At 40.0% G+C, this 15,922-nt stretch overlaps 1 protein-coding gene across 1 annotated transcript; it reads right to left on the reverse strand.

Moving 5' to 3' along the window:
* Nucleotides 1-671: 671 nt before the first annotated feature.
* CHRNA9 (cholinergic receptor nicotinic alpha 9 subunit) lies at nucleotides 672-9,412 on the reverse strand. Its single transcript, XM_037384432.1, has 5 exons — nucleotides 8,929-9,412; nucleotides 7,677-7,822; nucleotides 6,732-6,886; nucleotides 5,527-6,059; nucleotides 672-3,751 (listed from the first exon to the last, which is right to left on the reverse strand). The coding sequence occupies exons 1-5, from the start codon at nucleotides 8,996-8,998 to the stop codon at nucleotides 3,195-3,197; spliced, it is 1,461 nt and encodes a 486-aa protein (XP_037240329.1). The 5' UTR covers nucleotides 8,999-9,412; the 3' UTR covers nucleotides 672-3,194.
* Nucleotides 9,413-15,922: the final 6,510 nt, after the last annotated feature.

Raw genomic sequence — 15,922 nt, forward strand, 5'->3', positions numbered from 1 at the left:
AGTCATCATCTTTGGATTTAATCTTCCTCAAAGATTGCTGGATCTAAGTATGAGAGAGACAAAAGAAAGAGGAAGAGATCAGAATAGACAGAATTAGATTAAACATTCCTGCCTCCACTTAGCACTAGAGTTGGCATGTACACTTCTGACTAACACACTTGGCTGATTTAGAATATGGTGGGTTTTTTACTGAAATAGCTAAATACAGAGATAGACAAACTAAATATTAGGCCTTGGAGGGACACTTAAACTACAGCCCCTACAGTTTAGTCAGAAACTCCTAAGCCAGCTTTAAACCAGGTAGCAGTATGGACCTTGGATCAGCTTTATCACCAGAAGCATGGCCATGCAGCACCATGTTATGCTTTCCCTCTGGAAAACGATTGAGAAGTGACTCTGAGGGTCTTAGCATGAGGCTTCACAAGAACTGTTCAGGTGCCATCTTCTACCTGCATCCATCATCTGCTGCTCACACTCTTTATTGAATCCAGGGCTCTTATGAACTAAAACCAGAAAAATGTTTGTTACAAGAGCAAGAACAACATTGACCATATGTAAATAAAAGAAAAGAAACACTTGAGAAGGTCTGGTGATCGAAAGAAAAAATTAACACAAAATAATTAAAAACTAAAAGTAGTAGTTAATAAATTCAAATAGCTAGGAATATTTTTCAAATCATATTCTTGTAAGGAAAAGAATTCTTTAGTACTGTCACATCTTAGCATAAAATGTGCTAGGGAAGTGCAAAGTATGATTTCAACATCATCATCCAAGCATGTAGCATACTGAAGAGCACCAGCATGATAGAGGCCCATGATCCACCTACAATTGCAAACTTTCCCTTACAAATGGGAAGGCCACAGATGCACTGAACAGAATGGCATGGGCAAAATCTGGATTTCTAAGAAAGATATTCTGCATCAGACTAAAGGTCTTTCTAAATCTGGAAGCTGTCTTTAATGGGTGCCACCAGTGGGATGAAGAGCACTGAAGAACATACAGTCATGAATCCCCAAAATATTACTCCACCTTTCAGCACCTGACTGTATTTAATAGTATGCCAATAAGATTTTTCTTCCATGTTTTCTCCCCAAATTTTAAATCCATATAATATTTCAGCATTCATAAATCCTGTTGCAAGAAGTTCCTCAGCCTTCTCACATATTGAAGAGACTCCTCCACTGTGACACATTGTGTATATTTGATGTACCTGGTTCCTATATTGGAAGAGACAGTGAACAGTAGTAACTCTCTACTTTATGCTACCCATAAGCCCTTGGACAAACTCTTGGCCATTGGTTTTCCATGCTGACGCCTCATGTTCTGAATATTTTACCCTTATCTTTAAATACATTGCTCCCTCAGCTTTTGGGACAGTATTTTTTCCCACAACAAAGAACAAATCAGTTTCCTCAAACATGCAGTGTAAGTGCCAAACCCTGAACTCCACGACAAATGAGTACAACTGGCTTTCTGCACAGAAAGTGTTCTGTTCACAGAAAGTGAACAGCTTGTCTTCTAAAGGAGCTATTCAAAATTAGCCTGGTTGACTGGGAACTGATAATATACAGGGAACACACTTGAGACTTTTTCCACATACTGAGTTTATTCTTGGCTAGCCACCCAGTTAACTTTACATTAAAACCTGGACTTTAAGGCTTGCATTATGTATGAGAATCCAGATAAGCTTACAATATCAATTATTCCACACAAGAGAAAACCTGCCATTAGTAATTCAATGCATCATTTACATCATAATAATAATTACAATTCTTTTCTTCTAATAAATTTGGGCATAATAACTGAATCGCTTTGCCATTTTGACACCTTGCTCTTAAGTTACAGCTGCACAGGTATGCTCCTATTAACTTCAACAATTATTAAAATGAGTTTTGTCATGTGAACTTTTGACTGGGATCCATTACAGTGTCATTCTGCCTCTCCCACTGCATCTAGAATATCATGGTTTCAAAGTTCAAGGTGCTCTGTAAAAGCAATTTATCTGCCATGGGCATGCCTGGGGTACTAGCTTCTAACTTTACTACATGAGACATCCTCCAGAGCTCTATCAGTCTGACAGAATTAACAGAAATTAACACACATAAGAGGGGGTTTTGGTGTTGTCAGCAACAAACACACTCACATACACAGAAGTACTAAGGTGTTGAACAAAGAGTGTTGATTATGACACTACTTTAACAAGCCTGTAAGATCATGCTTTTGTGCTAAATAATGCACAGAGCAACCTTGGCATTCCTGAAGGCAGTTTAAAGTTTAAGTATTAAAGAGGATGTAAGAGTAGACAAGGGACACATGGGGTTAACATCGAAGGTCAATAAAACTAGCAGAGACAAAAAGTCACAGCCTCCTACTTTAGCAGTCTGAAGTAGCATTTAAATGCCCATGCCCAAGGGAATGAGACATCTAGGAAGGACAGGAGCAGTCCTTCCTATAGTTAGGCTCAGGAGGAAAAGAACAGAAGAGGCTCTCCAACACAGTGAGGAAGAAGTCCCAGGAATCCGGCTTACTGGAGCTGTGGTGACAACAGGTTAATATTCAGCAGCAGGAAATAATAAAGGAAGATCAAGGTAACCATCATACTCAGTAAGCTCAATGGTATTAAAGGCACAACAAACAGACATGTAGAGCCTGTGAAATGATAGGAACAGTGATCAGAGTCATAATAAAACGGTAAATTAGGAAGACAAGCTAAAAAAAAACCCCAACAAAACAGAAAAAAGGCAATGCCATGAATGCATGATTTCCAGGAACTGCCACTATGTCACAAATACACTTTTTTTCTAGAGGAGAGAAAGGGCTGGTCAAATTACAAGATGCAGAGATGCAACCTTGTGAATACAATGCTCCCTTGCTAGGCTGTCTGCTCCATCGCTGCAGCGCTCCACCGCACTCTGTCTGAAGTCATAGCCACAACCCATCAAGATGGAGCACAAAGAGCTTACCCAGCAGCCTCATCAGGGCTGCACTCCTGAAATAAAAGGCGAGGGAGGACAGTCACTAACAAAGCCCTCAGCTGAGCAATGTCTCAACGCACTGTTACAGTCTACAGAATCAATTTGTTTATAGTTACAGAATAAAAGACAAAAATCTCAAAAGCACCTCTGTCCCAGAGCTCCACTGAAACAAGCTAACACATACATTCAGATTTACAAAAGGAATGTGTTCATCTTCAGTTAAGCTGCTTTCCCAATGATCAGCACACTCATAAAAAACACCATGATAAAGAAAATCCACATGAAAAACCTGTCCATCACTTTTGCGACCTTTTTCCACTCAATTCCTTTGGCCCGGTTTGCTTTATGGTCTCGAACACAATTAGCAATATACTCAATATTTTTAATCAGCATTTTGTAACAGGAACAGCAATTAACAGCCTCCCTAGCATTTTCACCAGGAACTCCATAGCTTTTATTCAAATTTCCATTGAGCTTCTCCTTGAGATCACACTCATCATTCCTATTAGAAAGGTGACTCCTCACCTCTTTGTGCCTCCTCTGACACCTATCACCCTCCTCTAACTTATTTTCATCTTCCTTTTCTCTTTTCGGACTTGTGCAATTTTCACCCACATCATAAACAAAGAAGATTTTTGACATGTAGTCCAAAATAACCACCCTGGCCCATTGTGGAACAGGTTTTGCTTCTGAGCCACAGTGATGGAGATTCATTATAATGATCGTCAATGCAGTGGAAGCTGTGATCATCGTCATAGTTGCTATGTAATACTTTCCTGGAACACAAAATAAAATCATATTAAAGATGCTATCCTAAGTGCAGAAAAATGTGACAACACAGTGCTAAACACAAATGCAAGTGAAACTGATTTTTAATCACCCTGAGTCTCTGTACTTAGATCACACTTAATTTACCATTTAAAAACAAAGATTAAAGCCATTAAAGTAAAAGCTTATACTCATTACTGGCATGCCTATCATGAGTAAGGGGCTATTGTATTAGCACGGTAAATATTTGCAAGCCAAAACCTCCGATTTCTCGAAATACACCCATTCAGAAAGCAGCTTAGCAATGTTTATCAGGAGCCTTGCTCTTTTCCTGGTGTCTGCAAAATCCCAATGTTGATGGCTTCACGTGGCACATTAGAAATCCCATTCTGGGTGTATTAACAAAAATGATGATAATGCTTTGTTGGAGCTATTGATGCACACCACACCAGCAGATGGATGCCTTTGCGTTCACACAGGCCAGTGAATATCCAGACCTTACTGGCAGCCACAGCTAGTATACGGAAGGCTAAGAAGCCAGGCCCAGGGCTGATGCGTGGCTCCATTGCCTGTTGAGATTTCTTGCCTGGATTTTCTTCAGCACAGCCAGTCCAAACAAGGACAAAGTTCATTCTGGCCAGGTGCAGACAAGTACAGTGAATAAATTAAGCTGTGCCCTTCAGCCACTGCTTTCCACACCTGAAGCATACAGCTGACCAGTTAACATGCTGTGGCTTGTGCCCAGGCACAGAGGCACCTCCTTGCCCTGCTCTGCTGCTGTGCAGCCTCTTCAGAAAAAGCAAGGGCTGCCATCAATGACACGGGATGCACCACAGACAAATATGATGTGATCCCAGTCTTCAAAGGGGTTGGAAAGGATGATGAGGGAGCGTGAGGGAACAGAGAAAGCAGACTCATGCTAGGTCCTGACTTCTTAATTCAGATAGTGTGACAGGAGGACAGGGGAGGTACTCCAGTACAGCAAGCCCCTATTCCAGACAGGAATAGCTGATGATGATGATGCGGAAAATGCATTCAACAGCCCTATTTACTGACCAGTGTTTTGTCTCAGTTAAGCCATACTGGTTTTTATATACACAGTAATAATGTGTAATGAATAATGAGATCTGAATTATCTTAACAAAGCTGGAAGCCAGTCTGGAGGCAATTGTGTTCCTAGTCCTCCAGAAATCCCACCAGGGCAGCTGGGCAGCCTCCTACCTCGGGTGAGATCAGCCAGGGACAGGAGGAGGGTCCTGGCAGAAGGCAAGTGGGACAGTGCTGAACACCACCCTTTCACTACACATCAGTTCTTCCAGATTCTCAGATGTAAATTAAAATCCAGTGTAATGGATTGGCAGGCATTACAATTCAATGTAACAATGGTCAGATATTAAATCAACCCTGAGTATCCCAGCCAGGCCATCCAGCCATCTGGATCTGACAGAAACATGTCTTGAAACAGTCTGACCTTGTGTACACAGCTCATGCTTACACTTCATACTCTAGTTCTGAGGTTGTTTTCCATTACTAGCTTTATTACAAGCCTTAACTATATTAAATAAATACAAAATAGCTAGCTAATATATAATTAAAAACACAAAATAATCTTAAAGAGCTGTAGCATACCTGTACAAATTCTACACATATTTTAAGTATTTAATGATGTTTTAAAAATGTAGCACCTTTATCTTCCCAGAACCCACAACTTACATATGGTTTCCCTGACATACAGCCCTACTATTAATAAACCATGTTTAAAGACAAAGCACTTGAAGCTCACCTATCAGAGGTACATTTTCAGAGGGAGGCATGATTTCTGCAACCATCAGCTGGAACACAGTCAGAGCAAGAAGAACCGTAACGCCCAGAGACACTTTTTCCCCAGAGTCTGCAGGGAGATAGAATCCCAGTGGGGCCAGGAAAGAGATCAAAATGCAAGGAAGCAACAGATTAAATATGTAGAAAGATGACTTCCTTTTCAAAATCAGTGTGAAGGTCACATCCGGATAAGGCTCAGAGCAGCAGCCATAAGTGATGACGTTCTTAACTGCTGGCATACCATTAATCTCCCATTCCACATCTTCTACGAAGTCAGAGAGGTCACCGCTGTCAAGAGAATTGATGATGTCTACCTGATTACCATTATAGGTCCAGGACCCAAATGTAAGGTTGCATTGCTGGCTGTCAAAAGGAAAATAAGATACATCCACTACACAAGAGCTCTTTGTGATAGCAGGTGCATCCCAAGTGATTTTTCCATCATATCTCAACACAACATTAGTATTCACTGGTTCTGAAAAGTCATCATCAGCCCTAAAAGACAGAAAAGTGACAGTCAGGACTGACAGGCAACAACCTAGAGCGTGGACCAGGAAAGGGGGGGCAATGGGGAAGACCCTTCACTTCACACCATTAAAAGCACGCTTCTGAAATCATATTTGTATTTATACTGAATTTTAGTAAGAACTTACTATTAACTATTATTTACAGGTACTACTGCCCATTAATGCCAAACATCAGTGCTGTTAACGGATGTTGTATTTATTAGCCGTTGCTTCTTCAATCTTGACTTCAAAGAGGATGCAGTAGGATAAGAATCCATTCAAAAACAAAAATAATCTGTTGGTCATTACTGGCCCAGGAGAGCAGACAAAGAATGAGGCCTTTGTGTACCACCTTTTTGTGGACAGTGTTCCAGAGCTCTTCTATAGCCTCAGCAGAAAGTACTTCAGACTGCCAGGGTATTCAATTCACAGTGCAGAGAAATTCAGAACAGCTTTGCTGTGTAGCACAATCAATTGCCAAGTCTCATCTATGGCTTTATTGCAGAATATTTAAATGATCAACAACTAATGTTAAGACAACAAATATACCCCTTGCTAAGGTAAGGTAAAGTGATGAAAGTTCAGACTCTGTGGGTCAATTCCTCCTTCAACCCCCTTCCTCCCTCAAATTATCAAGCTGATTTTCTCCAGCCACACTCACTTGTTATATAGGACAATATCTGGTCTCCAAACCAAATTGCTTGGAATCCTGATAGAATCCAACCCATCATATTTATCTTTGTCCCATTTGAGGTATGCATCATACCAGCTTTGTCGAATCCATAAGTAAGCTGACAAAATTTGGTTCCTTTCATCCTGCGTAAAAATGTAGAGATGTTTCTAACTGAAGGTGACAAAATCACATCTTAAATGCAGAGAGCATATGTTGTATAGCTTTAAAGTAGTGCCCAAAACAGGCCAGAATACTGACGGGCCACAAGAGTACTTCTCAGACAGGTACACGTGCCCGTACACTGCACAGGGAGCTCATTTATTCGGACTTTCTCTTGGCCAAACCTTCTTCCCCCTGGACCCTCCCAGCTCTAATCACAGTTGTGTAAGGCCCCCAGTACGTTAAGAATTTCCTTTTGCAAGCTTCAGCACCAAACAGCTAATAGATTTAGTCTAACGAATTCTCTGAAATGTTGGTGAGGCCTTTAAGTTGTAATTCACAAGTCACAAAAGTGATTTTCTGTTCTCCTTCCAAAAAAACTTTTTCTTTTGCCTTTGAGGTATATCTGGCTGTATCAAATTTATAAAAAAGTAACTGAAGGCTAAAATAGGGAGTTTGTGTAAAAATTAATTGCATCTTAGAAAAGAAAAAGCATTTACTCGTATTTAAAACTCTGCAAAATTTGCCTGGAGGGTGCTCTACCAACACCTAACTACAAAAGAAGCCTTAACAATTGAGCAGCTCTAAATTTGCAGGCTTATAATGGAAGACTTAGTGTTGCAATCAGGTAATCTATGAAGAACTGGAGAACAGGGCCCTCATGAGGAAGCATTATGGAAGTTATCACAACAAAATGCAAATTGCTTTTCCTACTCCAGGCAAAAGGTTTACAGCTAATACATTTCTGCACATCTTCAGAAAAACATTACTTACCATGTCTTTAATTTGGGACAACGTGATCTGAAGGGTGACATTCAGTACTTTATCTGTGTCTTCCACTGGTATTAGAGCATTTGAGTAGTGTTCAAACAGTTCATTAAACAGCAGGTGAGCATATTTTCCTTTGGCTGATTCAACAGCTAGATAACAGATTTGTTCAGTACATCAGATTAAGCACTCAGTAGTATCAGAAGACATCCTCTTTCTACAGCTTCAAGTAGTATTTGCTGTAACTGTATTTATCAATAATATACTGTAGAATATAATTTAGTTCAGAAACAGAAGTATGCCTGATGAAGCTATTCAAATAAGGACAGCATTCACCTGTAGTAAATGAATAGCTGATTTTAGCTTTTCATACCCACTGAAAAAAAAACTCTGTGTACAGAGGTGCCTGCCTTTTTTGAAAGTAAATATTGCCTTTATTTTACTGGTGTCTTTCACAGGCATAGAGATTGAGTTAGTCACATATCTGCCAAGCTAAAATTAGAAGCAAAGTCTGAAGTCAAAGCTGCTGCCAGGCTAATGATTTGTGGTATCTCCCTAAATGCAGCACTGATGGATTCAGGCTTCTTTCAGAATTTACTCTTATTTCTGTTTTAACTACCACCTGGAAAAAGTCTGAGCTGCTTTTCTTCACACATTGGTAATTGCATGATGTACGGACACATCTTTGCACTAACGTCTTTTCCAAACCATGTATTTGGAGATGCTTCTTACTATCCAAGACTTAGTCACTACGGCTAATTCACTGAAAATTCAGGTCTTAAATGACACTTTTGCTGTTCTGTGCTGTGTTGTTCATCACAGTTTCTCTAGGTAGTCTCTGTATTACCTTTAGATAGATTCACACATTTCTGCAAGCAAAGGGCAAGGGCAGTAACACTCAAAAGACTCGTCCAAGTGCCAGCTGGCACCATATAGGAAGCAAGTGCTTTGGAGTAGATCACTCTCTGGTGACTCACAGTGACTTCCTGGACTAATTAAAGTAAACCTTCCTGATTAAAAAGAAATCCTAACAAATTAAAGCTTCACAAAGATAATTTAAGTTCTGGCTGTATGGGGTCATTCATTTTGTCTATGCATTAGTGAGACAAAATAAAACAAAACAGCTGAAAGACTTCTGGAGCTCAACCCTGTAAGACACATCAAGGCCACTAGATCCTACCTGAATAAAATAAACCTCAGTGCAACATAACATAAACATAAATATAAAAACATAACAGCTATCAAGCAGTATTCTCACCTTGTAGTATCACCGCTGTAAACAGCAACCACAGAGAGATGTAAAAAGAGGACAGGATGTTTCTCTTCATTTCTGGACCTTAAATAATTCACCCAAGGGAACAAAAATGTTTATCACCATCCGAAGCTAACAAAAAAACCAACCAACCAAGTTGCACAGCAACATAAAGATGCTGAGGCACTGATGAGCTGCTAGAAGCAAGTCAGTCCTCCCTCAGCAGCTGTCAGTCTTGGAATGATCGATTGTCTTTGTCCCTGCCACTGCCTGGGGCTCTGATGAGAACCCCCCTCTCCCTCCGTAATGTGAGAGCTGCCTGCTCTCAAGCTAATGCTGAGAGAGAAGACAATCGGATTGGATATCAGTAGGAAAACTGTATTCCACTGCACACAAAATATAAGATTTTGCCTAATTTAAGAACCCTTTTACAGTTCTTTGGTGGGCCACGTTTTACAGCCCCTATGTTCAGCAATAGCGTGCTCAGAACTAGTTCTGTGGCGGAACTTGAGGACCTGTCACAAAAAGAGTGATCTGCCTCAGTATTTTAATTGGTATAGTCACACTGTACATCACACATCCGACATCTCACAGAGCAGAAAAAACACCACAGCCTGCCTACACCCATGCTGTGACAAAGCAATGTTTTCACCTACCAAAGTGATGCTGCATGGAAGAAACTGCAGCTACACCCATCAGACAACATAGGCAACATTTGCAGTAGCACAATACCACTGTGCAAACAACTTCCACTGGTGTAGACAACTTTGAGACCAGTACTCGGCACAGTAAATCAGGAGCAAAACTGGACTGCAGAGAAAATGCCATTTCCTAATACAGTACAATTTTTCTCAGGTGAACTCGGCAAGACACCAGAATTACAAAGAATTACGCTTACTGGACCCCTCTTGCATCAGCCACAATACTTACAGGAGAGAAACGTGAATGCAAAACAATACCACAGCTGGCCTCCCATCTACCCCGACAGTCAGAACTTCATTAGCTTTATGTCACTCATGTAGCAGAGTTAGTTTCCTAGCACTGCAGGCCATTTTCTTACAAGTTTCTCAGAGACAAGAGGTGACTTCTACCTTTCCATAGATCCAATTCATCCTTCCTGATATACTGCAGTCCCTTTTGCCATCCTTGTAGAATAGGTAACAGAAAACAGTCATTAAAATAGAAATGTGAAAATACAGATTGAACTAGCAGCAAAAAACTGGTCCAGAATAGTTCTGATCCACACAAAATATAAAATACTGTTGCTTTACTCTTGTGTAGTCTTTTGACTAGAAGGAAGCTGATTGTACAAATAATTTCTATATAACTGCACTCCTGGCACTGACTGGCTAATGCTTGTGCTTTTGTGGGGTCTATAAATCAATGACCCTTATGGTTTAATAGGTAAGCAATAAATAATTTCAGCTAAAGCACCTGTAATGAAATCCATCTCCCTCACTTCATTTGCTGAATTGTCAAAGGGGAAAAAGGTGGAAAACAGAAGTCAAAAAGGTCAGAGTAGCCCATAAACAGTATGTGATAACCTGCTTTCTCTGTAGGAAGAAGGTATGTGCTGTTCGAGACAACAAAAATCAGAGATAAAAGATGAAACACGTTCGGATAGTCAGATCAGTGCATTCTCAGGGCGCTATCTTTAATCTATAGTACATTGCCATGAAGTCAACAAATAGCTACTGCTTCTCTTACTGTAATTACAAAAATACCTGGAGTACTGTATTCAGCTCTGCAGCCCCCAACATAAGAAGGACCTGGACCTGTTGGAGTGAGCCCAGAGGAGGGCCACAAAAATGATCAGAGGGCTGGAGCACCTCTATGAAGACAGGCTGTGAGAGGTGGGGTTGTTCAGCCTGGAGAAGAGAGGGCTCCAGACAGACCTTATAGCAGCCTTCCAGTACCTAAAAGGGGCTTATAAGAAAGATGGGGACAGGCTTTTTAGCAGGGCGTGTAGTGATAGGACAAGAGGTAATGGTTTTAAACTAAAAAAAGGGTCAATTTAGATTAGATATTAGGAAGAAATTCTTTACTGTGAGGGTGGCGAGACACTGGAACAGGTTTCCCAGAGAAGTTGTGGATGCCCCATCCCTGGAAGCTGGAAGTGTTCGAGGCCAGGTTGGGATGGAGCTTTGAGCAGCCTGGTCTAGTGGAAGGTGTCCCTGCCCATGGCAGGGGGGTTGGAAGCAGATCATCTTTAAGGTCCTTTCCAACACAAACCATTCTATGAATCTGTAAGAGTGACTGGGGTACTGCTTTAAGTGTGCTACTACTGGAACCAAGGCTAAACTTGTTTTGCCATGGGCTTGAGACAAACTTGTCAGCTGTTACACCAGCAATATGTATCTGCTAAGTAGTGCAGACTGATGTACTTTAAAATACATGATCTTATGCAACTTAAAGAACCGTGGACCTTTATTGTGATGACAGCTTCTTGAGGGCAAACTGCAGGTTCTCAGAAGACAAAAACAAAAAGCTTATTTACATGTGTTGTTTACTCAATTTATTTTTACACATGCATATACTCCATGTTATTCATTATAAACTTGTAAAGGCATAGATCATAATCTTTCAGTTATGATCTATTGTCTTTACAATCAAATATATCCAATAGTTGCCATATATCGGACATACAGACAGGCAAACACAAGCACACACATATCAGAACACACTTGTTACATCTCAGATGCTGCACTGATTACACAGTGCTTGTAAAAATAAAACTAAAACACATCCAGAAGTCTTTTCAATATTAAAGATACAAGAAATTTAACAATCTTAGTATGCTAGACCAATTGGCTTCTTCACATTTGTTCACAAGAAACATGATCTGTAATTTTAATCAAAATGTCCCTAATGTAGACATTTTGTGTGAAGAGCAAGTATTAACATTAATCATTGTTCATTGATCTGAGAGATTCATCTACATACCCATGCTTTCTCAGAATATGGTTTTAAATTGTGGTGTAATCTATGGCAATACTGCTCCCAGATCAAACATCCCATTTAACATTTGAATGGAGCTTAAATTTATAGTTAAGCAGTTCTCTATTTTTACACTAAGAAGTAAGGAGTTAATATAAAGTATGAAGCAGCTGGCAGATAATTTAAGAAGAGCCACAGGTGTTTGGAAGTTAAAATCAAGCCATTAACCTCTCCCAGAGCTAGACTTGTCCCCAGCAAAATTCAGTTAACTTGTTAGAGTACCTCTGCCAGCAGATGGCCCCGTTAGCCAGCCTATTGATCCACCCAGATAAACTATTTTTGTTCATCACACAAAAATCACATGGCATTTTAATCCACTTCGATTACTTTTCTGATTATTTGCCTTACATTTGATATAAGACAAGCAGAAGCAAGATGTTATATTTAAAAAAAAAAAAAAAGATTCAGCACAACTCAGTGGCTGAATCTGGTTATCAGGTCTGCCTACCATACATGAGACCAGTCACGAGAGGCTTTTAGGGTGAGCAAATATATATCATTGTCAACAACTGTAAAATAGAAAACCATATTTAGAGCATAGGCCACTTCTGATGCAGAAAGCAATTAAGGCCCGTGGCACAATATCCAACCCTTTTTTCACATACTTTGTTCACACATTTGACACTGTGAGAATGCATTTGGGTTATTAAGAGAGCAGAACATTGCATTCATGCTTACATTCAGTGGGACAAGAGTGTACCATTCATTGGTGCACTAAGCTTTTATGATACTCACATGACACTTGTAACTTTATGGTTCTAGACAAACACACAGGCTGTTATCAAGACCATAAAAAATTCTGAGTTCAGTGTAGTGCCATTTAAGGGAAGTTTGACTTTGCATGCACTTTAAGGACAGACTGAAGTGAGATAACATGGAAGGGATCTCTTTCATATTAAAGCTTCCAGCTTTAGATATTTATCTTAGCCAAACTATAAGCAAAGCAGGAAAGAAGTGTAAAAACATATTTAATTTTTTTCTTTCAATTAAATCTTTCATCTTCTGCCTAAAATACTAATTTTTTCCTGAGGCTGAGGTTTTGCATGTAAGTTTCCTGACTTTTTAAAAATATTCTTACCCTTTTTTGCATAAAAAGCATTCAGAGTTTTTAAGCCTCCAACTGGAAAAGCTACAGATACTGTATTATCACAGGCCTCAAGGCTGCCTGTACCATTTCTAATCCATCCCTTCATCAAAGAACAATAAATAAGAACAGATCGGTTTCTAGGTACAGTTTGTAACAAGTGTCTCATGGTCTGCTTCTACCTGCCTTCCTGCCAATTCTTCTCTACAGAAGCTGTTGCATTCACATTCTTTGCAGCATGCACTACAGAATATTATCTTGTGATGGGGTCAAGCAACACACAAATTCTTCAGAGTTAAACCTCTCTCCTTAGTCTGAAATCTTAACAGCATGGGTAACAGCAGTTATTCTTGCCATAGAATAGCCTCACTGTGCCTGCTCCTGAGAAGAATACAGCACTTCATCTAGATTATGGAGTGTGTTTCTTTCCACCTCTTTTTTTCTCACCCACCTACTGCCTCCTCCTTCCTTCTCTCTAGAAATCCCCTGCCACCTGAAAACAGCACACTCATTCATCTTTTCTTCTACCCTGTTATACGCATGGAAGATAGGAAATACATTAGGAAGCATTCATAACATCAGATCGTGTTATCATGTAGATAGAATATTAGCTACATTTTCCAGAGATAGGAAATCCTAATCTTTGTGTTACAGTTTTGAGGTTTTCTGAATATAAATTTCATTTGGGTCTGGTTAAGCAGGCAGTTCTGCTGACCACCTCCCAGCACCTGAAGTAGAAAAATCTTTTGCCCCTAGAAGCCTTCCATTATTTAAAGTGATCTAAAATGCAGTGTGTTCATCCTTTTTCACCAGGATGCTTGCAAGCTGACTAGTATTTTGTTCATCCTTGAGAAGTATTCAGTATCTGGCAGGGTTAGGAACAGAGCTACTTTACAATTTTAGCTATCAGAAACTAATTTATATACAGCTCTTTCTTATTGGGATCATTTCCAGCATTGCATGCACCATGCCTTTGAATGGCTGTTCACAGCATCTGTGCTCTACACAGAGACAATCTCTGGGCCCAGACACTGTGCGCTCTGATCACAGGTTTGCTCTGATGGGCAGCCCGATGCTCCAAAACAAACTGGATTAGAGAAATATTTTTACCCTCTAATAAGTGTGCAGACAGACTCAAGCACCTTTGTGATCACCCGTGAGCCATGGAAGACAGCAGACTACCTCAGCTTTTGGAAGTAGATGGAAGCCCCTCAGCTGCCACTGCAGGCTGAAGACAACTCTAAGTTCCCCAGAAAGCAATTCCTTCAGCTTGTATGCACAGCACCAAAGATTAAATCAGTATCTGAAGAAGCAAGATTGAAGGGCAACAGTTGGATACTAACTCAAAACTGAAGTTTCACACTCCATAATTGAAAGGGAGATGGGAGTATCCCTTTAAAACACTACCAAAAATTATCATGCTCACAAGTACATCTGCATAGACAGTCCAGCATCCCCTGAAAACATGTGCTTTCCTGATAAGTTCATACTCACCTTGCAACACAGAATACGTTACATCTAAACTTCTGTTCTTATCCAAGTTCCTCAGAGTTTATGAGTTCCCTACAAAAAGCTGAGACTAATGCTGTGCACTAATACAGTGCAGCTGGCTGAAAAGGCAAGGTGCCGAAAGATGAAGACAAGAAAAAAACCCGCAGATCATAATGTAGCAACCTGAACTTTCAACTGTTTAAGGAATTCCCAGAACTCCAATTACAAGATGGCTGCTAAAATGGTATTCATACAGGCTACTACTTCACCGGTGTTGTACACAATTTTACTTACATTGTGACACAAATTTGAAAAAGAACTAAGCAAGCACTTACAGCATCTCTGAGCACAGCGGCTGCACATCAGTTAAGGGAGGCTGTATCCATACCATTGGTTTTCATCCTCAACATTCTAAGCAATTGTTCAGTGCTAAGATACTGGCTCCTTCTTTTCAATCCACAACAAATGCATTGAAATGAAGGCTTAGTACTCCCAAGGCAAAAAAATTCAAGTACTAATACGGGAAGAAACATCCTTTTCTTTGGTTAACTGGGCTGAAAAAAAACTTACTTTGCCCATAAAGACAAAGGATTTGCCATCTAGAAGTGTTAGCCTACACTAGTGATCTGAATCTTACAGGCTTAATAACTGCTATTTTTCAAGTTCTGTGAAAGGTGATATGAGGTATAAAAGAAAGTGCTCTAACATTAAAGTGCTACCATACCTACAAATTATATCCAGTTGGTTTGTGTGCTTTGGAAAACATTTGCTACTTGCCTGCCAACAATTGGCAGGGGGCTGTGAAGTATCTTTGCCAATTGCTCAGCTGCCTTCAGCTTAAGGAAGGGTGTTATACTCTGAAACAGAACCAAGATGTTGAGGAAAAGGCAAGAGGAATTTTGTTTGTTTTTTACAAAAAACCAGCTTGTAGCTATAGCAGAGCTATGAGAAGACAGACTATCCTACAACCATCCTGTGGTTATAGCTTTTGGGACATGTATATAAAAGTGCAAAAGCCAGTTCTGCAAACTAATATAGAAGAGCTAGTATTAGAACATGCTAGAACATGAAACAATTTTAGCAACAAATTCCAGGCTTTACTCCTGGGCTCTAGAAAAAGCAGCATCTTACACTGCCATTTCACAGAGCTGCTCCTAATCCAATGGTATTAATGACTGAGATATGGTCAGGTCTGGACTCTGATAGGTAATTGATTTAATCTTGGTGGGAAGCTATACATAAGAAAAAAAAGCATAGGATGTGATACATGTTTATTCTCTTTCCCTTCTGCCAGTACTTCAAGGCAATGTAAGTAGCAAATAAGATACTGATGTGGTTAAGCAACATGTTGCTGTGAGTACACAGCCAGCTTCAGAAAATGAGATGGCAACACATTAGGACATGTCCTTGGAAGAGATGAGTCAATGA

This window comes from Falco rusticolus, chromosome 1 (assembly GCF_015220075.1).
Source record: "Falco rusticolus isolate bFalRus1 chromosome 1, bFalRus1.pri, whole genome shotgun sequence".
Taxonomy (NCBI): Eukaryota; Metazoa; Chordata; class Aves; order Falconiformes; family Falconidae; genus Falco; species Falco rusticolus.